The sequence below is a fragment of the Hipposideros armiger genome, unplaced genomic scaffold (assembly GCF_001890085.2).
Source record: "Hipposideros armiger isolate ML-2016 unplaced genomic scaffold, ASM189008v1 scaffold_190, whole genome shotgun sequence".
Lineage (NCBI taxonomy): Eukaryota > Metazoa > Chordata > Mammalia > Chiroptera > Hipposideridae > Hipposideros > Hipposideros armiger.
In genome coordinates, this window is record NW_017731540.1 from 1,703,089 (window position 1) to 1,726,922 (window position 23,834).

A 23,834-nucleotide genomic window follows, 5' to 3' on the forward strand; every position below is an offset into this window, starting at 1 on the left:
ATTCAGTTTGCTAGGCTAGGCCAGAGACTTGAAGAACACCATGCTAACAGGTTTAGTAAAAAAGAGCAATCTATGTGTTTCCTTGGGAAAGCGAATATTCTGAGCAAGATATTAATAAATGGAAGTGGATATTTGCTAAATGCCACTAGACTTAATATACCCATAAAGGGAATCAAGAAGCCCGTGGATACATACTTTGTTTCAAGATTCCATAACATTATGTATTAATGACAATTGTTTTATAGTAGTCAAAAAGTATAAAATGTAGGATAATGATAAGGTAGATGTCTGTCCTTTTCTTCTTTAGGGAGGTGGGATGGGGACCTTTAATCCTAGCATCTGTCATTTTCTCAGGAGGAAGGAAACTTCCACGTAATCCCTAGTCAAGAGAATAATTTGAGTGATCACCTTGGTACCTCCACAAGACTGCAATATGTGAGTTCTAGGCACTTTTTGCTTTCTGCCACAAAAATGTATTAGAAATTATATTTTACTATTGTGTTGGTATAAAAAAGGAATATAACCCACATTGGACTTTATTCTGATTTTAAAATAAGCTATAAATTTTAATGGACCCCTAAAATTATTGCCTTAGACAGTTTGCCACTAGAAACTGAGCCCTGTCTTTCCATCTACCTCTCATCTGATTAACGAAGAGAATGACACGTCACAGTCACTGGTTGCAATTGTCCTACTGGATGGGACCTGTGGTCCTATTTGTACACCCTCTTGGCCCTGCCCACCCACTAAAAGAAAGTGCTATCCTCTACTACCTCTCCCATGCTTAAAAGGCCCGGGGGCAGTGCCTGCCGATAGGGGACCTTCTCTAACATTTCTGGTGGGATAAATGGATGAGTGAAATTAGAGGTAGGGAGGTGGGTAAGTTTAGAGTTGGAGCTCCTCTTTGACTCTAGGTCTAAGCTATTTTCTGCTCCAACTTGGGCTCATTAAACTTGTAAAGGAGCCTCACTGGCTCCTTGTGTCTATACTCAAGTGGCTGAAACCCAGAGGGTGAATACGCACCACCCCAACACTGCCGTATGAGAAAGCTGACCACGATCTGAGAAAATCAGTATGATTTTAGGGATGTTGTTCAAGGGACATTTCTTCAACCCAAACAAATTAAGAATTACCTTAAATTGCTCATTTTATCATTTTTTAGAGGAAGGAGGCATACTGCAATTAAAATATAATGACTTAGAAATGACAAATCTGTATTTATGGACTGGACATGCATTATACAGACAGAATGGTACATGAAAGTGAGCAAGTAGGTCAGTGTACATACTTGGCTTTCTGCTAGAAGGTTCCCATTGGATTCCAAGGTTTTGAGCCAGGCTCTGCGATAATACTTGTGCCACTGCCATTGGAAGACCATACTGTTTTTCAGAGTTGAAAGTGTGTGGGAAACATTTGAGAGAGTGCACAGAGCTAGTTATTATTTCTTAATCATTACACATATCATCTCAGTTCCCTAAGTAGAGCCTCAGCATCAAAAAGTGGCATATGTTTTTTTATCCTTTCTTCCTTGCAACTGGGCCCAAGAAGCAGAAAGCCTCTCTTACTATGTGGCATGTCTCAGAACTTGATACTCTCACATGGAAACATAACATACAAGTCAAAAGGCTGTGCCTCAATTCAACTCATACCAAACCAAGAATAACTTCAACGTACTACAAATATGTCAAAAGAGGTCTCCGCTGAAAGATTGTTATGGGGATAACCTGGCATATTCTGGTATTGATCAGGATTTAGATACAAATGGTTCGGCTTTTTGGGTGCTGGTATCGAAATCTAAACAATAAGATTAAGGAAATAATTGCTTCAATTAATTCTACAGATAGGTAGGTAGAAGGCATAAAAATTTTTAAAAATTTACACAAGGAGATACTGATTAGATACAATCACAAACTCTTGGACATAAATGAGTTAAACCTTACATGGGCAAAAGAGCATAAAAACTTTAAAAAAATTAATAAGCTTATGAAAACATCTATGGAGGCTAAAAAAATGTCTACGCTAATCTTTGGCTTGCATTTGCCTGATAAATATGACAACTATCATTATAAAATAAAACAATACCTCTTTCCTAACACCAAAGATCACTCTGAGCTCTACTTCTTAATATAAACCACTCATACTATATTCTCAATGTCGTTATCATCCTAAAAAAGCCTGATAAGGGATGTAACTGGGGCATAGGAAGAAAAGACATCAGTCAGATGCAAAGATAAAGTCCTACTTTAAGAAAATTAACCAAATTTACCTCATTTACACCAACTCCCCTTGTGCGAGAACAGACACCTCCAAAGTAGCTCAGACTGCTTCGCTTGTAGTGGAATGTCACACGCCTTAAAAAAAAAAAAAGTTCTTAGGAAAATACCATTACATAAGTTTACCAAAAACGTGTCTACCCTCCTACACTGAACACCCGAAACAAATCCTCCTTCAAAAAAATCAAAAACTATTTTAAACACATTTAACTTTATGTTGTCATAAAAATGTTTAAAATTATGTTATGTAAATAATCTCAGTTGAGCAAACATTCATTGAGCACCTCCTCAGCATCATGTACTAGCACAGGAATTGAGAACACAGATAAACAGACCACAGCCCTTGACTTTTTTCCAGTAGAGACTATCCAGTCGTTACACAAAATATTGCTGATTATTATCAATTGCTGATTAAAGACTGAGAGAAAAAGAAAGTAAAGAGGAAAGGCGAGAGGAAAGGAAGGAAACTTTAGGTGGTTTGATTCCAGCACAGAACCTTAAAGAACTGTCTGAAAACAGTTCTGCTATAAGTAGGAAACGGAGCATCTATTATACAAAAAAAAAAAAGTACATATACAGATATAGATATAGATATAGATATAGATATATAGATATATATCTCAAAACTGTTATAGCAAAACATATATATATATAAAACATAATAAAATATTTTATGTATATATTTTATATAGTATATATATCACTCCTTTTCCTTAGTGATAGAACTTCAATTTTATTTAAAAATTCACCTCAAAATACTATATTTCCTAGCCTCCCTTGCAGCTCAGCATGGCCATGTGACTAAGATTTAGCAAATGATTTGTTAGTGAAACTGATATGTGCAAGCTTTCAGGGAATCTGCTTTAAAAAAGCTAACTCAGCTGGAAGGGGTGCCCTTTTGCAGGCCTCCAAGACCACCATTCCTGTTGCCTGAAAGAAGGCTGGAGCACCAGCAGCCATCTTGAATCATGAGTTGACCTTGTGGATGGAAGGTGTGAGATTAAGGATGTGCTCTGAATGTAGATCTAATGACCGTGGAACCACCATCCCAGCACCAGACAACCTACCTCCGTGCTTCGTATATAACAGAGAGGAATCAACATCAATCTTCTTCAAAACCAATATATTGAATATAACTTAACTGATCCAATACAGGGATAAAGATAAATGTCAAAGCGACGACTTCGGGTACATACGAGATGAGGTGCACAGCATCAGCATGCTGCTTGATGCGCTGCCGGTATTTGGAGAATTCATGGAGCATCTGCACAGGGTTGGTGGTGATGTCAATATGATCCTTCTCAGTCCAGGTCTCTACAGCTACCAGAACAACCCTGGTATTGAGCTGCTCCTTGTAAATCTGAGGGTATACAACAGGACAGGTGTAGGAGGAAAACACTGGGTCAAACATGCACAATCAGTGATTCAGAGTCAGTGGAAGGACAGGAGGGGAGGTGAGAGGAGAACACGAGGTCATAATTAGCTCATCATAAAGAATCTTCTTTTCCTTTCTCTTTTCCAAGAGCAAAAATTAAGAAAGAACAATCATGCAATTCGGCCTCTCCTACAAGATTATGTCAATCTCAAATCAGCACATTTAGTGACCAGGCATCTCACTAGGGGATAGATAAATAGGGATGTCAAGATTTTAAAGTCTGGACATAAATGTAAAATAGGGTTCAGTAAAGAAACCCTCCAAACCTCAGAGGAAGTAACAGTTTGGAGCCCGATTATACCTGCTCTGAGTGCTGCAGTACAACCAACGATTCCTGCGTGATCGGAATGGGTCACTAAATCCTTGGACAAGCACCAACACCATGGCTAGCTTGCCCTTGGAAGCCGTGTTATATGAAAAGTAAAATAACGGTGGGAGAAAATCAAGGCTTTGAGGCCAGAAGAGGGAAGGGCAGATTTATATCACCTTTGCCACCCTCAACACAGGGTGGTATCACTCACAACATTTAAATTGTACCTTCCTGTTCTCTTTACTTTGGGCTCAGCAGCTAAATAATTCACACAATTAAGCAATTTCCATGAATGTTGCCATTCTGTCCTATTTTCAAACTAATTAAGAAAATAATGGCTGACCTTTGAACATACTGAAGAAAGGGACTACCAGCATGCCTAAATCAGCCTGAAGTGATAATGATTTTACAAGGAGGGAGTTAAATGTAGTCTTTTAAAAATTAGCTGGTCAGCTTCAGAACCTTGTACGGTAACCCAAAATAAAAATCACACTTTGTAAGATGCGGTTCTGTTCAATCATGTTAAAATGAATAACACAGAGATGCTGCCAAGTGAACAGCTTTGGCAGCGGGAAAGGTGTTTAATATTTTCATTTCTATATTCACATAATTTTTCTCTGAGAAGACGGATAAGAGCTGAAATTAAAGAAAATCAATAAACCAGGTATAAATTGGTTTTCAGAATTTCAATCCTAATTCCATATGCTATTCTAGACCCATCCATCCATATTATACTTCTGCTTAGCTGTGCCTACTGGGCGTTATGTTATGAGTATTTATATGACTGGAGGTTTGAGGACTGTTTAAAAGACAGAGAAGAAGACAGTTCTTTGGAGAAAATAAGTATCATTTAGATATTTGGCAATTTATAAAAAGTTCCCCCCTCCCCCCAGTTAAGAGGGATCATACACTAAATATCAGATAAAAATATATTCATCTGAACAAAACAGTACTTTACATTAAAATACACAAAGCAGTGTGCTATATTTATGTCTAATCGAACTGAACTATTATTTATTGGCGCATAATGAATAGTATTCACATCTTTGTCGTTCCTAACTAAAGGAGGAAAAAGGAAGAAAATTTTAACCATCATTCTCTCTCATTTACAAATCAAGAAGAAAAATTATCAGTATGAAAGATTTGTAGTGTCAGAAGTCTTTGTAAGGAAATATGTACTTTACTGTCTCAAAATAATTTTATTTGGGAATTACACATAATCCTGTCATCTAGAAATAAAGTCCGAAGGATTCCTCTAAGGGGAACACTAAGAAGATAAATTTGGGTTGTTTTTGTTTTGTTTTGTTTAATTTTTGTATTTCCTATATCTTTCAAACATAATCCACCTCAATCCATTAGTTCTTCTGCCATATATTTAAGACAATAAGCTCAACTGATTATTATTAACAAAATCTCATTTGCCAACTTTAATTTACACTGTTCTTAAGGCTAATTTTATCCAGCATTTTTGTTCTCCATAGGCCCTAGTGACAGTGAGGTCTAGACATCACTTAAAAGCAACTCGAATGCATCTTTGGAATTCCAAGAATAACAACAGTCCCCTGAAACTCTTATACTACTCTTTGTAAAGCAGACCACTCCATAATTTCTTAGCCAGATGATTTTAAGGATGGCATTTTTAGTTTTGCCCAAGAAAGAATTAAAGTATCAAGTAAGCACACGGAGATATAAACTGCTCCATTTTGGGAAAACAGGTTCGTGAAAACTGGGATACTTACAGAATCCACAAGGTTGACCACAGACTTTGCGAAGTTGTTGGTGTGTGCATGAGAAGAGCGATACTTCTTGTACTGAGGAAGAAAAAAGATATACCAGTCACTGCCAATTTATAATTTAATGGTAAATTTCAAAATTCTGTAAAAGCAGAAACCTCATAGTAGAAATGGGGATTAAAAATACAGAATATAATTTCTGCCATGTTGGATATGATCTTGTCCTTCTTTTATTTCTGTGTTAGGCAGAAACACCCATAATGTTCTGGGTAATGGAGAGGGCCTGTGGAAATCTGTGTGAGACCCTTTACACCTAAGAAGTAAGCTGCTATTTCATTCTTAATGTCTACAAATGCAATCCTTTCGTTTTCAATTAAATAATCTTTTCCAGCCTTAGCTGAAGAAATGTAGTCCCTGTTGGGCCAGCTGAGTGGCTCTGTTGGTTAAGAGCTCGTTCAAGAGTGCGGGCTCTGAGCAACAGGGTTGCTGGTTTTATTCCCGGCCCAAGCTGAGCTGCTGCTGAGCTGCCAACAGGTGGCAGGATGGCTCAGCTAAATAAAAAAAAAAAAAAAAAAAAAGAAATACAGTGCCAACTGGACACCCTCCTCGCTTTAAACTCAAGGTCATACACAGATCAAGAACATTTCTTTGGTAGCACTTATGTACAGTCCATGATATGGAATCCATTTGTTGTACATTTTAGTATACTCTTTCAGAAGAATGCCTCCTCCCAACGAAGCCTTTCACTTTTGACTGCTCAAAGTTAGAACAAAGAAGAGACAAAAAGTAAAAATGACGTGTGCTGATAGCATTTGATTGTTTATGGTTATTTATGAATATTTAAGAAAATAAAGAAAAGTAAATTAATAGAATAACTTTCATAAAATAATTAAATAGCAACATCTGAACGCTGTATAATTTTTTATCAAATAATTACATAGCAACATCTGAAGTGCTACAGTTTTAGCAAGGAGTACTTTGCATAATACGGCTTTGAGAGAACATTTGAAAACAAAAAAGTCTACCACAGGGGGGATCATGCCCTCTCCTGAGAAAAAAGAAAAACATTCCCAAACTACCAAATCAGATTTGCACCACCATAAGTCTTTAAACTTAATGAATGCTACTAAAAACATGAATGCTACTATGAACAATACTAATTCATTGCTCATTTATTGTGGGTTTTCAGTACAATAAACCGTATTGTGTTTTAGTAACATTCATTAATTTATAACTATTTATATTTATGCTATCTGCTATAGTGTGTCCCCCAAAATTCATATGTTGAAATCCTAACTGCCAAAATTATGATATTAGGAGGTGGAACCTTTGGGAGGTGCTTAGGTCATGAGGGTAGAGCCCTCATCAATGGTATTAATGACTAATAAAAGAGGTTCTAGAGAGGAAGTGGGGTGGTTGATGAGGGCAAACAGGATCAAATATATTGTGACAGAAGGAGAACTGACTCTGGCTGGTGAACACACAATGTGATATATAGATGATATATTACAGAATTGCACACCTGAAACCTATGTAACTTTACTAACAACTGTCAACCCAATAAACTTTAATTACAAAAAAAAAAAAGAGAGAGAGAGAGAGGCTCTAGAGATTCCTAGCCCCTTCCACTATGTGATGACACAGTGAGACATTTTAACAGGTTTTTTTTAATAAGCATAAAGATGCTATAAATAGCTCCGCATTCTGAGTTGCCTAGCAAATTGCTGAAGCTGAAAAACTTGATAGATATCTTTAAAAGTAAAAACAAAAGTCTCAACATTGCCTCTTTGAGGTGGTGAAAATGTTTTGGAACTAGACAGATGTAATGATTTACCACTTGGTACAGGTACTAAATGCCATTGAATTATACATGTAAAAAACAGAAGTCTTGACACTAAAAAGCACACATCACAAAAAGAAAGGAAAACATGAATTTTATTTTGTTTCTGAAAATTACTTTGTCTTTTTTGGATACTTCTCTTTATAGTATAATGATCATGGAAAATACACAAGTTTTAAAAATGAGTTCTAGTGGGCCAGCTGAGTGGCGCAATGGTTAAGAACTGGCTTGGGACGCCAGAGGGCCCCGGTTCGGATCCCACATATGAGGGCCAGTGACACTGCCCTCCACAGCTAAGATGCTGAACAACAGCTCAACCTGGAGCTGGGCTGCCATGAGTCGCCGGCGACGGCGTAGGCTGCAGCCCCTGTGGCAGTGGGTTGCCATGGGCTACCGTATGTAGCCAGCAGCCAGCGTGAGCGGCCAGCAGCCGCAGTGAGCGGCCGTCCAGAAGCCGGCGACTGATCTGCCTCGCCTGGGAACAGCGCAATGATGGTGCCAGCTTGGGCCAGTGAAGCAACGTCCTCCACAACTAGATTGAAGAAAAAAAACGACAGCAACTTGTCTGTTCCCCTTCCCCCAATTCCCCAGCACTGTTCCCATCCCCCCAATTCCCCAATAAAAATCTTTAAAAAAAAATGAGTTCTAAAAATCTATCAAAATGTGGTAAGTTTTTCATTTATTTCATATTTATAATTTCCAAGTCTCTGATTTTCTTTTTAGAAAGATCACTCTGCTTGCTGTGAGGCGAGTGAATTAAAGAGGTTCAAGAATGGAAACAGAGAAACCTGTTGGGAAGCTACTGCAATAATCCAGGTAAAAGATAACAAAAGCTGGGCATCTGTGTAGGCTGCAGAAGGTGAGCAAAGACAAGAATAAAAGATGGCTCCTAGGTTTTGAACCTGAATAGCTGCGGGGGATGGTGGTGCCACTGGAAATAATTAGAAAGACTAAGAGAAGTTTGGACCCAGGAACCAAGAGTTCTGCTTAGAAATGGTAAGTGTGAGATAACCTATTCAATATTGAAGTACGGATGTCAAGTAGGCAGGTGAATATATAAATATGGAACTCAGAAGGTTAGAGGTATAAAGTAGAAAATGATGAATTTAAAGTCACAACATTATTTGAAGACTTGAGAGTGAAAGTGGCCACTTTGGGGGTGGAGAGGGTTATAGAAAGAAAAGAGAACCCCAAACCAAGCTGTGGGACACTCCCATAATTCTAGAGGCTGGGTGTAAAAGACTAGGAAGAAATAGCCAGTGAGGTGGGGAAGCTGTTGTGTCATAGAAGCGGAGAAATGAAGAAACTGTTCGGGCCGGCCGAGTGGCTCAGTTGGTTAAGAGTTGGTTTAAGAGCGTGAGCTCTGAGCAACAGGGCTGCCGGTTCGATTCCCACATGGGCCAGTGACACTGCGCCTGAGCTGAGCTGTTGCTGAGCTGCCAACAGGTGGCAGGATGGCTCAGCTGGTGTAACAACAAGATTGCCTGTTTGATTGTGGGCTATGCATCTCCCCCCTCCCCCGGCAACTAAGACTGAAGTCAGCACCTTGAGCTGAGCTGCTGCCCAGATGGCTCAGTGGATAGAGCGTGCACTCTTAACAACAAGGCTGCTGGTTCGACTCCCGCATTGGATGGTGGCTACGCCCACCTGTAACTAAGATTGAACACAGCACCTTAGAGCTTAGAGGCTGCAAAAGGAAAGCCAGATGGCGACTGGCGCCCTCCACAACGAAGATTGAAGTTCAACAACTTGGCTGGTCCCCTTCCCCAATTCCCCAATAAAATCTAAAAAAAGAAAACGTTTCAAATAGGAGAGAGTCATCAACTGTGTCCAGTGCTGCCGAGAGAGCAAGTAAGATAAGGACAGTGGCCACTAGACTTGTTCACCTGAAGCTCCGTTTAACTGAGCATTTACTAGGATCTGCAGTAAGTGTTTCTCTTACAATAAGTGTTTGCTCCTCACAACTCAGTGAGGTGGGTTTTATTATCCCCATTTTACAAATGTGGAAAGTGAGCCTCAGGGAGGACAAATAAAGTTCTCCAAGATCACACAGCCAGAATTCAGTGCCTACTCTGGGTGGAGACAGGATATAAACTTCTTTGGTTCACAATTCTTATAAAATAGTTTATGTAGATTCCTAATGAATCATGAAAATTAATGAGAATTCATAACTCCTTAGGTACCTATGTATAAAACATAATGTTTTTTTAAATAAGGAAAACCAAATGAGGTTTAAACTGAAAAATACTTGTGTTATTACATTTGAACTTGCTGAGTTACACGTAAGGATATAGCAAAAATTTAAGCAAAACATTTGTACTTAAAGTATTTCATGTACTTAAAGTATTTCAACCATTTTTCTATTAGATGAAGTTTTAAATATTTTAGTTAGCTTAAGTGGATCAAAGGAATGTTTGCATAACGTTATCAAGACAATAACTAGCTCACAATTTAGGTTCCATCAGCCAGCTACTAAGATACTTTCTAAAAAATTAAGGGATTTTTTTTTTTTTGTCTAATTGAAAGCCCTAATATGCTGCTTGTTCAAAGTAAGGTATCTGCATTTTTTCAGTAAGCTAATATTAAATTACTCTGAATTAAAGAGGTAATCTTCTGGGCTGGCCGAGTGACGCGATGGTTAAGAACTGGCTTGGGATGCCAGAGGGCCCCAGTTCGGATCCCATATATGAGGGCCAGTGACACTGCCCTCCACAGCTAACATGCTGAACAACAGCTCAACCTGGAGCTGGGCTGCCGTGAGTTGCCGGCGACGGCATAGGCTGCAGCCCCTGCTGCAGTGGGTTGCCATGGGCTACCGTGTGTAGCCAGCAGCCAGCGTGAGCAGCCAGCAGCTGCAGTGAGCGGCCATCCAGAAGCCGGCGACTGATCTGCCTCACCCGGGAAGGGCGCAATGATGGTGCCAACTTGGGCCAGTGAAGCAACGTCCTCCACAACTAGATTGAAGAACAAAACGACAGCAAATTGTCTCTTTCCCTTCCCCCAATTCCCCAGCACTGTTCCCATCCCCTCAATTCCCCAATAAAAATCTTTAAAAAAAAATAAAGAGGTAATCTTCAATGTAAATGTAGGGAATTATTTCTATTTCCTACATGAGTGAGAATTTTGCATACAAAGAAAAATGTGCAATCTCCATTTATGATCAAACTTATTTTCACATATTCTGGTCACTAAAAATAATTTACATTTAAAGTGCCAAATTTGTGTTTCCTTCCTAAACAAATACAATCCTTAATAAATTTGTTTTCTGAAAAAAATTAAAATCAGAGACTGATTTTCAATTCAAGGGATATTATTATCAAAATAACTGTACTGCCTCATCTAGCACAAAGACTGTAAGATAAGTAAGTATTCTCAGTGGGATGATTATTCTAAAATCCAATAGCAAATCTCCAGATATTAAAAAACAGATGTTAATTATTCTAGTTCAACTTTACTTTCAACATGTGAATTTAAGTACTTTATTCATGTTCTGATTTACTTCTTTGTGCCAATCAAATTTTGAAACTATCTTCATCTCACATAAAGCACACTTTTAAAAAGAACTTTTCTCAACTCTCAAAAGGAAAAAACACTCTTATAAAATGACATACTTATTTGGGATTACTATGGACTAGGATATAACCTGGTCTTAAAGCAAAAGGAATATATTTAGTTCTATTACCATAGATGTAATATTTCTTTTAATAGTAGACATCTTCTTAGGTAACTTCTACTTTAACCATTATTACTACTCAATAATGAAAGCTTTCTTTTTCTTTTCCTTTTTCTTTTTTTCCATTTCTTAACATGTATTCTCTCAAAATTTATCAGTGAAAAGTACGGTTCTTTTTTCTAGTTTCAAACATAGATGAACATATCATGCTTAGTTCTCATTCACTTTAATAATAATAATAATAATAATAATAATAATAAATTACCAAGATTTACCATTAAAACATTTGGTAGCCTAAATAAGGTAACTTTATCACAGAATATATGGTATAACATGTAGAAATTTTCCATGTATGAAAATAATATTTTAAAAGAGGGTGCCACTATATTATTCATAAGATAAAGACAAGATTACTTAAATGCTTTCCATTTAAAAGGATTAAAAATAAATTTAAAATACATAACATATAAAAAAATGATCAAGTTTCCTATTGAACAGTTACTGAGATCTGCTCACTGACTGATACCTTCAGGCCCTTCCAAATAAGAGTATGAAGGAACAAGAAATTTGGAATTATAAGTCATGGGTTGGAGAATTGTTCTAATCAATTACCAGCTATATGTGAATACACTTTGTGAATTTAAGGGCATTATATATATCTTAATTTTTATTTCCATCACTTTAAAAGTATTTGCATAATGGATATTGGGAAAAGCTTAGGCTTCTATAGGCATATTCCACAACATACCACAATGCTAAGGACTGAGAAGTAGCTGAAAATAATCTCAATGTCCCAAAAATAATTCAGATGAAAAAATTATCTTGGGCTTTCAAGCAAATTAATGTCCTTCAGAAACACATATTTTAGCCTTCATTATCTAAAATGTCTGCCTAGACCTTTGGTTTCTCTTCCTACCAGGGAAAGCCTCTCCTAAATTGTAATTCTGATAATTCTGCTTCTTACTAACATATCTCAAGCGCTGTATTTAAAAGCTACTGATATAGAAAATAAATATGTATAAAAACTTAAGAGGTATTCTACTGAATAACTTTATATTCAACATAATTGACCTGGTGTTTGGTAATGAATGGATGACATCAGTTAAAATAGAGACTCAAATAAATGTTTCAATATAAATTAAATCATCATTCCCCAAAATGGATGATTCAAGGCCTTTTCTGAGTAAGGTCTGCTAATTAGAATTTCACTTCGTCATTTTTGTATCAAACACAACCTTATCCTATAGCTTCCTAATCTAATTTTTATTCCTTAAAGGAAAACAAGGACTTAAAGATATTTGCAAAGCAATCTGAATTTCTGTTGCAATCTTTTAGAAGTTTTTCACTCACACCTTATAAGTATTTCTTAAAAGATTCTCATCTTTAAAAAGTCTTTCCAGAAATGTAACTTCGTTTTTATAAAAACAACTACTCTTTGTCTTAGTTTATGCAATTTTTTAAATTAAATTATATAATTACAACAAAAATCTCAACTGGCCTAAACAGCTTGGGGAGTGTGGCAGTGGAGTGCTAGTGCCAGCTCCCAGCCAGTTCACAAGAGCCAACCAGATGCATCTTTTCCCAGCTCCTCATTAAACGCCTTCACTTTGTTAGCTTGAAATCAGCCATGATGGGAGTATTTATACCATGGCTATCAGCAAACATTTTAATTCAGGCTTTTTTTCAGAAAGCCAGGTGTTAAACATTTACCAGACTACCATAAGTATTGGTAATACTAGCAAATAGCCTACTGACCAAGCCTTTTTTAGAATGGTCTAGGCTTCAGCCAAGATATTTTATAAGGGAAATAGTTAAGTAGAGTATGATTAAGAAAGTTTCTACTTTATCTTCAAGAGCGGCCAATGGAAGGCAATAACTCATAAATCTTTTAAGTGGTACTGAAATAACATTGACTCGCATCTCGCTTTAACAGAAGTAACACAAGATTATTCATGTTTCCAATATTTAAATTATCAGTTAAAGATAGTCTCTTTGAGCATATCTTTATTATATGTTTATCTCCTATAGTTATATCTGCCACAAATCATAATAATTAGTAAGAAAAATTAACATGTTAGCAGAGCAAAGATATGAAATGAAATAAAATTAGAAAGCAGTGATGAAATACATAGATGAAGAAAAGTAGGGAATAAAAATTTTAAATGAAGACAAGTGAAAGATGCCACACAAATAGCTAAATCCATTAATTACCATCATTATTAAAGGAAGGGAAAGTTTAGAGTTGTGATATTTCTATAAAACCCAGTGTTACAAAACACCATGAAATAAATGATGTCAAATACCATTTCCAAAAAAAATAAAGCATCTAAGTATCTTGGCTTTAATAAATAACAAATAATAATTGAATATGAAGTGAAATGTATTCTTTCTCAAGTAAGCTGTCATGTCCAAAACCCATTAATTCTATATTCTTACCGTTTTGTGATCATTAACAATCATAAGTTCCAAGTATTTCATTTCTTCAAACACACCACGAGATGGCTGTGGAAAATAAAAATATGTGGTCAGAGATGACAGCACCATCTCTAATGCTGACTGTTAAGTTGTAGATTGACTTTGAATTTCAGAAAAACTCTTTGCTGCCTACTTTATAAACACCCTTGAAGAAACTTGGTCAGGTAAATAGAAAAAAGTGACAATAAAGCATGAGTAAACATTCAGGTATTCAGAAAAGAACTATATTTAACTGTCATTAAAGTGCTCAACAAAATAAAGAACAGCCCATGTTGTTTTTATATAATTTTTATATGTAAAAATATTCTAGAGGGCCGGCCAAGTGGTGCGATGGTTAAGAGCTGGCTTGGGATGCCAGAGGCCCCCAGTTCGGATCCCACATATGAGGGCCAGTGACACTACCCTCTACAAAAAAAAAAAAAATATATATATATATATATATATTCTAGAGAAAAATGTACAGTATAATTCTGCTAAGATATAATGTCAATTTCTGTGGCATTAAAATGTGATAAAAATATTCACATCTATTTAAAACTTCAAGGAAAACCTACGTAAAACTTACTTAATAAGAATAGCACAGTACATCTGGAAAAGATACCGTTGAAGTCAAATAGAAACCTTCACTCAATGGAGTGAAATTCTAATAATAATGAACTAATTCTGCAACACACAATTTTTCAAAGGAACAAACATTAACAATTACAATATTCTAAATTCTTACAAATTTTGATTATTACTAGATAATCCTTGAAGAGCAAAGGCTAAGTATTTTAGTGATCTTTGGGCTTTTGTTTCTTTTTCATAGTTAGAAAAGTACAAGGTCATTGATCAGTTTATATGTGATAGGGGTGCACTATAGTGAAATGTCATTAGCCTATATAAAACTTATTATTACCAACCATGTCTTCAAGAGTAAGCAAAAAGAAATTTCTAAGTAAAAAAAATTATATATACAGAGGATGCCCAAAAAGTATATACCCATTTTAAGATAACATCTCTTAAAATTTGTATATATTTTTTGAAACTATATATATTTTTTTTCCATAATCACCATAATACAAGCTCATAAAAAGACAATGATTTAAACTATAAGTTTTTGATGCCTGGAGGTCTAATTTTTTCACAAAATATACATTCAGCAAAACACTATTTAAAATGTGCAATTTCCAGTATAATTAATTACTCATTAAGTTATCTAGTAAATTACCATGTAATCTATAAGCTGTGGAATTAATTCTCCATTATATAGCATTCACCATATAATTACTAGACAGTCCCCATCATTACAGCTTTCTAATATATTTTGAAAAGGACTAGGAACATAATTTCAGTTACAAAGCCCCTATACATTTATCAATACATGGAGCTATGCGACAGATGCTGATTATATAATTACATGATTCTTATTCAGTAACTGTCATGATATTAATGGTCAAATAGATCCAATTCTGTTCAGAAAGACACATCCAGCTTCAAAGTTTGGTATAACAGAGTATTTAATTTTAAAGAAATAAAAATAAGTGTGATTAGCCAACATTTCGAAACCCAACTCCTCCCCCTACTTATTTTGTTAACAGAAATGTTTTATACGTTATATAAGCCATATTTTTAAAAACCTGCTATACTTTCAATAGAAAAAAAATGAACTGCAATTTTCATTTGAAAACAGAGCTAAAATAATATATTCTTCATATGACATTAGGGTTCATAAAACCTAGTAATCAGTTTACATCACTAATAGGGAAAACTGAATAAAAAGCAATATGCTTATAAGACTCAAACTACAGGGGGCTGGGTTTGCTTTTCTTTTACTTATAAGAGGAAGTTGCCCAAATCTAAACTGTTTTAGGTACACTTAGATACTGTGTGATGACAGACAGCAATTCCACGGAGTGCAATGGCTCCACCTGTGGCTCAATACCACACTCACATTCACTGCTCTCTTCCTTCGCCTTCTCAACCACCGTAATTCAGACAGAAAGGGCCACTGCTCGCTGCTTTCCATACCTGTGCAGAAGAAAACGGAATACAAAAACCTAGGCTTGACTGCATTCCAATGGGAATATGCTTTTCTAAATATTATATGAAGGCATAGCAACACTGATAGCATACTTCATCTCAAAATCAAAATTAAGGTGAAAACGTATGCTGATCATTACACATTTCACATTCTCACAGTAACGAATGTAATTCAATTTATAATTAGTAAGTTATAATACATAATTTAAACATAATTTTCTTCCAAACATCGTCAAAAGTAGAATAAGCTGTTCAAGATTCATTAGGATAAGCATATTTGATGTACTAACACCTGACCCTCAATATCTGAACGTCTAAAGAGAATTCTACTATGCTGAATTCATTTTAGAATTAAAAAATAATGTGTGCCATAGCCTTTGCATAAATTATTAAAGACTTTTGGTATTAATATACAGAATTAGTAACATCACATACCACAACAATCCAAAAGAAGCTTTTGCAAATCAACATGCTTAAGATGCCTCAGGACCACAGCATAAGAGAGACAATACAAGTTGGCTAAAGAGCAGTACCAAGGAAATTTAAGGATGAACCTCACTGTAAATCACTCTGTTCAATTTGGCCGCACTCTCTGGTTCCTAGCACAGCTTTATTCCTGGGCCTCATATTTCGGTCCTTCTATGAGACACAGAAACAACACTCCAAGCCTCATTATATGAAAGCCGCAGTTCACTCCACTGCCTATTCACACTGCTCACTCCAGATCTTGAGCCAATTCTACTTCCCAACCAGCCCACATGTCTACCGAGTTCTACCAAGTCATGGCTTCTGTTACAGAATACAGAATAGCCATTCGAATTCAAACTTACTGAGATTCTTCATCTGCTTAGAATATTGTCCTGCCAACGTTTTGTGGATTATATGTGGTCGACCTGTGCTTTTCTGAAACAAAAGCAATTAAAAAGCAAGATGTTATGGAGTATAGCATAGGGAATAGAGTCAATGGAATTGTGATAGATATATACAATGTCAGAGGGGCAATAGATTAGGGAAGGAGGGTTATCACTTTGTGAGGGGTGAAATGTCAAACTATTACATTGTTTTGCACACCTGAAACTATTAATAAATAAATAAATATAAATTTAAAAATAAAAAGCAACATGTGATTATGCCTCTATGGAATAATAGTATGAGACATTTCTCTAATAACCTTCCTAAAACAGGGAAATTTATATGCTAATGTTTTAGCTATCAAAAATGAAAAGTATATGACTTCTTGAAAATTTAATTTTAAATAAAATAGAGCATCATCCAATTGCTCCAGTTTAGAGATAAAAGCAATAGTTTTATTAGCTACTCTTAAGCCTTAGCTTTCTTCAAAGTCATGAATAGGAAGTTCACAAGAAAGAAATACAAATGGTCAATGAATATATGAAAAAATGACGATGCTTTAATATTCCTTTAAAACGCAATTTTTAAAAAACACATATATAAATTTTTGCCTTCCAGCTGGAAAAGCTTTAAAAATTATAACCATTGTTACTTATGGCTATAAGGCAAAAAGCACTCTCATACACTGCTGGCAGGAGAAAACTGGTAGCATAGTTTGAAAGAGACATTTAGCAATTCTATCAATAACCTTGAAAACATTCATGTCCTTTTAAAAATTACACTTTTAGATATCTTATTTCCATTACTATTAGCTTCCATTACTGAGTGCATAGTATGTGCCAGGCACTGATAATGAACACGTTACCCAATTTCATCCTCACAAGAACTCCATGCAGTGCATATTTTATCCCCATTTTACAAAGAAAAATATTGAGGCTCAGAGAGATACATTACTGAATTTAAATTATATTATAAAATAATGATCCAATTTATTTTTAAAATATATGAGAATATTATCATTGGAAAACTGGAAGAATGTATGCTGAACAGTGAAGAGAAGTTATCTCTGGGGGATGGGCTGATGGATAATTACTACTTAGTTAAGTTTTTGTTTATTTTGCTTTTCCAAATTTCCTACAATATGTTAGTTTTATAATCAGAAAAAATAGCTTAAAAAAGAGTATTCTTAATAGAGTACATAAAATACAGTAATTAAGAGTTTTGCTATTCACTTATTATTAGAGATAATATGAATTCTCATTAGAAAATCCCATCCTTATTACTTGACTTACTGTAAAACATACTGCAATCAATAATAATAAACTAAATATGAAAAATATCTAAATTCAAGTACACTAAACTCTTAATTCTGGTAATAGTTGAAAAGATACCTAGAGTAGTGAGACTCACAACTAGATGAGCAACACAATTTTAAAAACGGACTAATTTAAAGTTTCAAGCATTGTTCCTTTCCCTCTACCTCTGGTGAAGACGAGGACAAATCATTACATGAACAAAAGGTAGGTAGGAAGAAAGAGGGCAAAAAACAAAAGATGTTAAGCATGTGACAATCAGCCCCTGAAGAATATGATTACGGGTATAACAATGCAAAACCAATGCTTTAAATATCAGAATAATAACAGTTTATATTTGTAAATCTCTTCAGCAGTTTATTAGATAAAGTTAAATACATTTATTAATTCATCAATTCTACAAAATTGCCCTACTAGAGATGTATTGAAAAATTATCTCATTTTACATATTTAAAAACTCTTAAGGTTTAGGGAGTTATAATTTTATTTTTTTGTTTTGTTTTGTTCTTTAGGTTTTGCTTTATTTTGTTGCTTTTTTTTTAGGTAGTGGGGCTATTAATCTATGCCAGAAATCAAAGTCTATTTTTTGCTGAATGAGCCAAATAATTTTGCTGTATGCAGGTTATCTACCTACCACTGGAGTATGGGGGAAAACATTTACTTAATCAAAATGTCTTTATCTACATGGGGTTGTCTAGTTATCTGGTAATTTTTATAGTCACTACTTGAAAAATGACACCAGATTATTCAAACACTAACCATTTAAAATTTAATCACTTTCTGTCTCAAATTTGAAATTTATCCCATATCCATAAATACATTGCCACAACAAAGAAAATAAATGTTTGTCTGTTCAACTGTTATTATCTACATTTGAAATCTCTAAAGAAAAAAACGTTTTCTGCTCCCCATGAAACGACTGCAATATTCTGACGCCATCACTCTCAAAGTATTATTTCCCATTAGCAGTTCTTTTCACTGATAGGACCTCCCTACTATTACCTCTCAGGGCCTTCATCTCAAACTACTCTCCCTCTTGTCCACTCCTCTCCAACTTAACTGGGTTCCTCAAAGTTCCCACAACACACTGGGAACAGTCCTGCCTCACGGCCTTTGCATTTGCTCTTCTGGAATGTTCTTCCAGCTCCCTAATTTCTTAAAGATCTTCATTCAAAACTACCGTCTCATTGTACCCTTCCCTGGATAGTTAATATGAAGGTTTAACTCCACCTTGCTGGCTCCATTTTTTTCTCCTTAGCATGTATCAATGCCTAACACACCGTATGTAATTACGTATTCATTCTGCTTATTCCTGTCTACTCCTGTAGACTATAAGCTCCATTAGGCTCAGGCTCTATGTCAGTTTTGTTCACTTTATCCCCAGCACCTAAAATAGTCCCCAGCATGCAGTAAGCCCTCATTACAGTATTTGATGAATATGCATAAAATTTTTAATTTGGTTGCATCCTATTAATGAGTAACACTACTAGAGTGTATCAAGATATAATTGACATATAATACAGTATAAGTTTAAGGTGTACAACATGATTTATGTATATATTGTAAAACAGTAAGTTTGGTGAACATCTATCACCTCACATGATACAAAATGTTTTTCTTATGATGGGAATGTGGAAGATCTACTTTCTTAGAAACTTGCAAATATACAATATAGTATTGTTAACTATAGTCACCAGGTTGTATGTTACATTCCCCAGAACTTATTTATCTCATAACTGGAAGATTGTACCTTTTGACCATCTTCATCCATTTCCCCCATTGGCCTCTGGTAACGGCTCATCTGTTCTCTATTTCTGTGAGTTTAGGATATTTTAGATTCTACAAATAGGAGAGACCATACAGTATTTCTTTGCCTGATTTATTTCACTTAGCATTATGCCCTCATGATTTCTTGCCTAGGTTGCTGGCCTGTGCATGACTCTAAACAATATTTTCTTCCCTATCTCTAAAGAAACTTAAGTATTACAGAAAAAGAAGCTGTCAGTATAAAACTAAATGTCCTCTCTGCTCTCTCTATAGACTGGAAAGAACAGTCCTTCGCTTCAGAAAACCTAGGAGTGTTGCCTCATATCATCCCTTACTGATGTGTGGCCTGGATTGTAGGACTTAAGATGTAAGACTCATAGTATCATCCTAAGTTTGAAACAGGTACTATGCATAAATGCACGTTGACATCTACATTATGTTCTCTTTATTGATCAAAGGCAAAGATGCTGAAAGAATAAAACACCTTCAGGAAACTGATGTCACAGTCAGACTTACCTCATCATGAATCAGCTCTAGTGGTTCTATCATATACACAAACGTATCATCTTCAAACATACCACTACAACACAAGAAAGCACACAAGGAGAATATTAACAAATACAGCAAACAGCAAAAAATAACAGGTGAGCTTCATATTATGTCTTTAAAACTAAATAGTATATCTAAATAAATACCTTTATACTGCCCAAATCTCATTCACTTATCTGCATGGAATCCCACTCTGGTCTCCACACTGTACTAGTCAGCATATACGCTACACAAGGTATAAAAAGTGTACATCAAAAGCATACAGATTATACCTGATATAATTAATTTTTGAAATTAAATAGACAGATTAGGAGATTAATCTGGGATAGAACTATTCATGCAATTCCAGTATCGCAAGGTATTATCCCAGAATAATGCACAACTAGTACAAGTTTCTTGTTATGCAAATCCAATACCTATAGGAAAATGACAGGTTATTTATGTATAAGAATAATCTAACACCATCTGATTCTGAAGAGGCAAATAGAAGTATCTTTATGCTTGCAAATGGTGAATTTCGATTAGGCAGTGTGACTCTGTGTTGAAAATCACATTTAATGTTCAGAGATACGGGATTTTTTATTACATGCAAAGATAAGGTTTTCTTCAAGAACTTTTTTCCTCAAATGGCCATAACTAGATATTTACATGAAGTGTTCTGCATTCAGGTCTAAAAGATGCCTGGAAATGATTTTTTTTTTAGAGCCTGCCTCAAAGCCGATGCATGAGTTCCTGTCTTTTATACCCCACCCTCACCTGGCTAACTCCTACTTATCTTCAGGTCTAATCTGATTGAAATGTCCTCTGGCATACACCTCTGGGAAATCTTCCTGGACTTGGTTCAGTTACCCTATAAGTCCCGGTCCTTCCCCTTCTCAGTACCTACCAAAAAGGCAAATTCAATATGTTTCTGTGTAATCATTTCTTTAATCTCTGAATCTCCTGCAAACTCTAAGTGTTAAGCAAGCAGAGATTCTGCCGTCCTTGTTCATCACTCCATATCCAGTCCCTAACAGGGCACCAATAACTCACTACAATAAATATCCGCAAAAGAAACGGTGGAAAGGGTGAATGGGTGAAAGCAAGTTCATTCTCCCAATGAGCGTGCCACGTACTGAAGTCCATTGCAGGTCGACAGAGCTGCCCTGGAGTCCTTGACACCGCGGATGCTTCCGTGATAGTAACAGTGCTCTCCACCCTACAATGCAGAAGAAGGTGTGATTGAGAAAGTATGCTTTTTGCATCATGATTCACTCTTTTGGATGCTCCTATAAAGCAAAAAGATATGTGAGGACAGACCTAGAAACTCCTCCTGGTTAATGTGAAATCTCAACATTCCTGTCATAAGTATGTGTATATGAACTTAAATAAACAAGAAAAGGCTTTACCAGGAATAAGACACCAATGCCACTGATGCAGCTTACATATCTTTCTTAAGCATGTAAGGGAGTAGATACTTACCAGATATTGTTATGTAATAAGGTCTTCTACCTAACTGAGGAGAGGCCCCAATACTGTTATTTATAATCATTTTTTATGGAAAACTACATAAAACATTATTTGCATTTCTACTTTTTAAAATTAGTGTTTGTTTTTTTTAATTAGAGGGGTGGTGGGTTAGCTCAGGTGGTTAGAGTGCATGCTCATAACACCAAGGTTGCCAGTTCGATTACCACATGGGCTAAGGAGCTGCGCCCTCCACAACTAGATTGAAACAACTACTTGACTTGGAGCTGATGGGTCCTGGAAAAACACACTGTTCCCCAATAAAATTTCTTAAAAAATAAAGAGAGAGAAAAAGAAAAGAAAGTCTCGGTTAAAATATTAAAAAAACAAAAAATTAGAAATAATATGTGGATTTAGTTTTCAAAGTCAAATAGTAACTACAAGGCCTATTTTTAAAAAACATACAGCAGTTATCTTTCTCCCTCTCTCCCCACCTCCACAGCAATCATTTTTAACGCTTTTAGCTGCTTCTTCTGCTGTTTATTTTTGAATAATATATTTCTGAATGGAATATTTATTTATACTATTATGTCCTGATCTATTTCACTTTAGAAAATTTCTTCCTAATATAGAATCTTAAAAACCTCTCTTGCCCCCAATCAAATTCCAATACACATCACCAGTTTTGGGTTAAATTGATATTTAATATTTGTATCAACTATGCAAATATTGTTCATAGCTATACCACTGTGATTACATTTACATTTTATTTCCTGCTCCATTTTTTATTTTTTAAGAATTTTTGCTTTGCTTTCTTGTTCGCTTATTTTTCCATGCATTTAATAGCCCCATTATTGGAAATATTATCTACACCTCTTCTCCCGTGATCAAACACATCGGGTAATGGATCAGATCCATTTTGCTCTTGGAGACATCCTTATTGTTTCCCTTCAACCTCCCCCTAGGCCTTCTGTACTGCTGCCATCCAGGATTTCTCTGCAACATCACCCTGGGAACTTTCTTAGCCTCCCTTCTAAATTAAATCCTAGACCACGTCTTATCCATTCATGGTCTCACCTTCCCCTTTTCTGGAGGCACACATCCTCTGGTACTTTCTTGAACAAGTATTCATGGAAGTTAAATTTGTTGAGAACTTGCATGTATGAAAATGTCCTTATCTGCCTTTACACTTGAGTGATCATTTGGGTGGATAGAGAATTATACATTGGAAATTATTTTCCCTTGGCATTTCAATAACATTGTACACAGACTTATACTTCTAATGTTGCTGTTGAGAATTGGATGTAATTCCAATGTTTGATATTTTCTATCAAATCTATTTTTCCCCTTTCACGAACACTTTAGGAACTTTTATTCATCCTCATTTTCATGAAATCTCATGACGTGCATTGGTGTGGGTCTTTGTTTATTCATTGCATCGGGTACTCTGTCACACCTTTTAGTCAAGAAAATGCATGCACTTCAGTTCTGGGAAACTTTTATTATTTCTCTGATAATTCCCATCTTTCCATTTGTCTCTAGACACTGAGCTCTTCTACCAGAGTACAGAAGGGATGGCTGCCTAGCTCTATGGGGTACGGAATAGATCAAGGGTTTAAATAGCCTCCATGTAGACTTTCAACCAACCTTTCTGCTTTCATGAGCTTTCAATTCCTGGGCCTTTCTGGGTAGTCACATGAGATGGCTTGCTTCTTCTGGGTTTCCCCCAGTGGAACAAAACAGAGCAGGAAAAGCTTCAACCTAAGGCAGTTACTCCTCACTCATCTGCTTTCTATCTCCTCTAATTCTATGGACATCGCTCATCTGCTGTCTTTTCTTCTCTTGTCTTTGTCCTTGTGGGTTTATACCATTTTTTTTTAATTCCTTAACTGTTATTTGAGTGGGTTATTGGAAGGCACGAAAGATAAGCATCAAATCGACACTGTTTAACCAGAAGCTTCCAATTTGTGTTCTTAAATAGACTACACTGGACATACTTTGATTTTTATTGATGATTTACAGTCATTTTGATCACTGTTTATTATACTGTACTTAAGTAGCCTCAGACACTATTCCAAGTGCCTCAAGGTGCCCATCCACACACCAAATGGCCACTCCCCAACCAACTCAGTTTGTTTCCTCTCAG

General features: G+C 35.8%; 1 protein-coding gene across 1 annotated transcript in view; it reads right to left on the reverse strand.

Moving 5' to 3' along the window:
• Nucleotides 1-23,834, reverse strand: part of ADAM23 (ADAM metallopeptidase domain 23) — a 159,424-nt gene that overhangs the window by 50,528 nt on the left and 85,062 nt on the right. The window contains exons 5-13 of the mRNA XM_019652957.1: nt 21,358-21,440; nt 20,210-20,273; nt 16,592-16,664; nt 15,673-15,749; nt 13,701-13,766; nt 5,758-5,829; nt 3,470-3,633; nt 2,267-2,351; nt 1,289-1,379 (exon numbers count right to left, since the gene is read on the reverse strand). Of these exons, the coding sequence (XP_019508502.1) occupies nt 1,289-1,379; nt 2,267-2,351; nt 3,470-3,633; nt 5,758-5,829; nt 13,701-13,766; nt 15,673-15,749; nt 16,592-16,664; nt 20,210-20,273; nt 21,358-21,440 (775 nt within the window). The remainder of the gene's footprint in view (nt 1-1,288; nt 1,380-2,266; nt 2,352-3,469; nt 3,634-5,757; nt 5,830-13,700; nt 13,767-15,672; nt 15,750-16,591; nt 16,665-20,209; nt 20,274-21,357; nt 21,441-23,834) is intronic.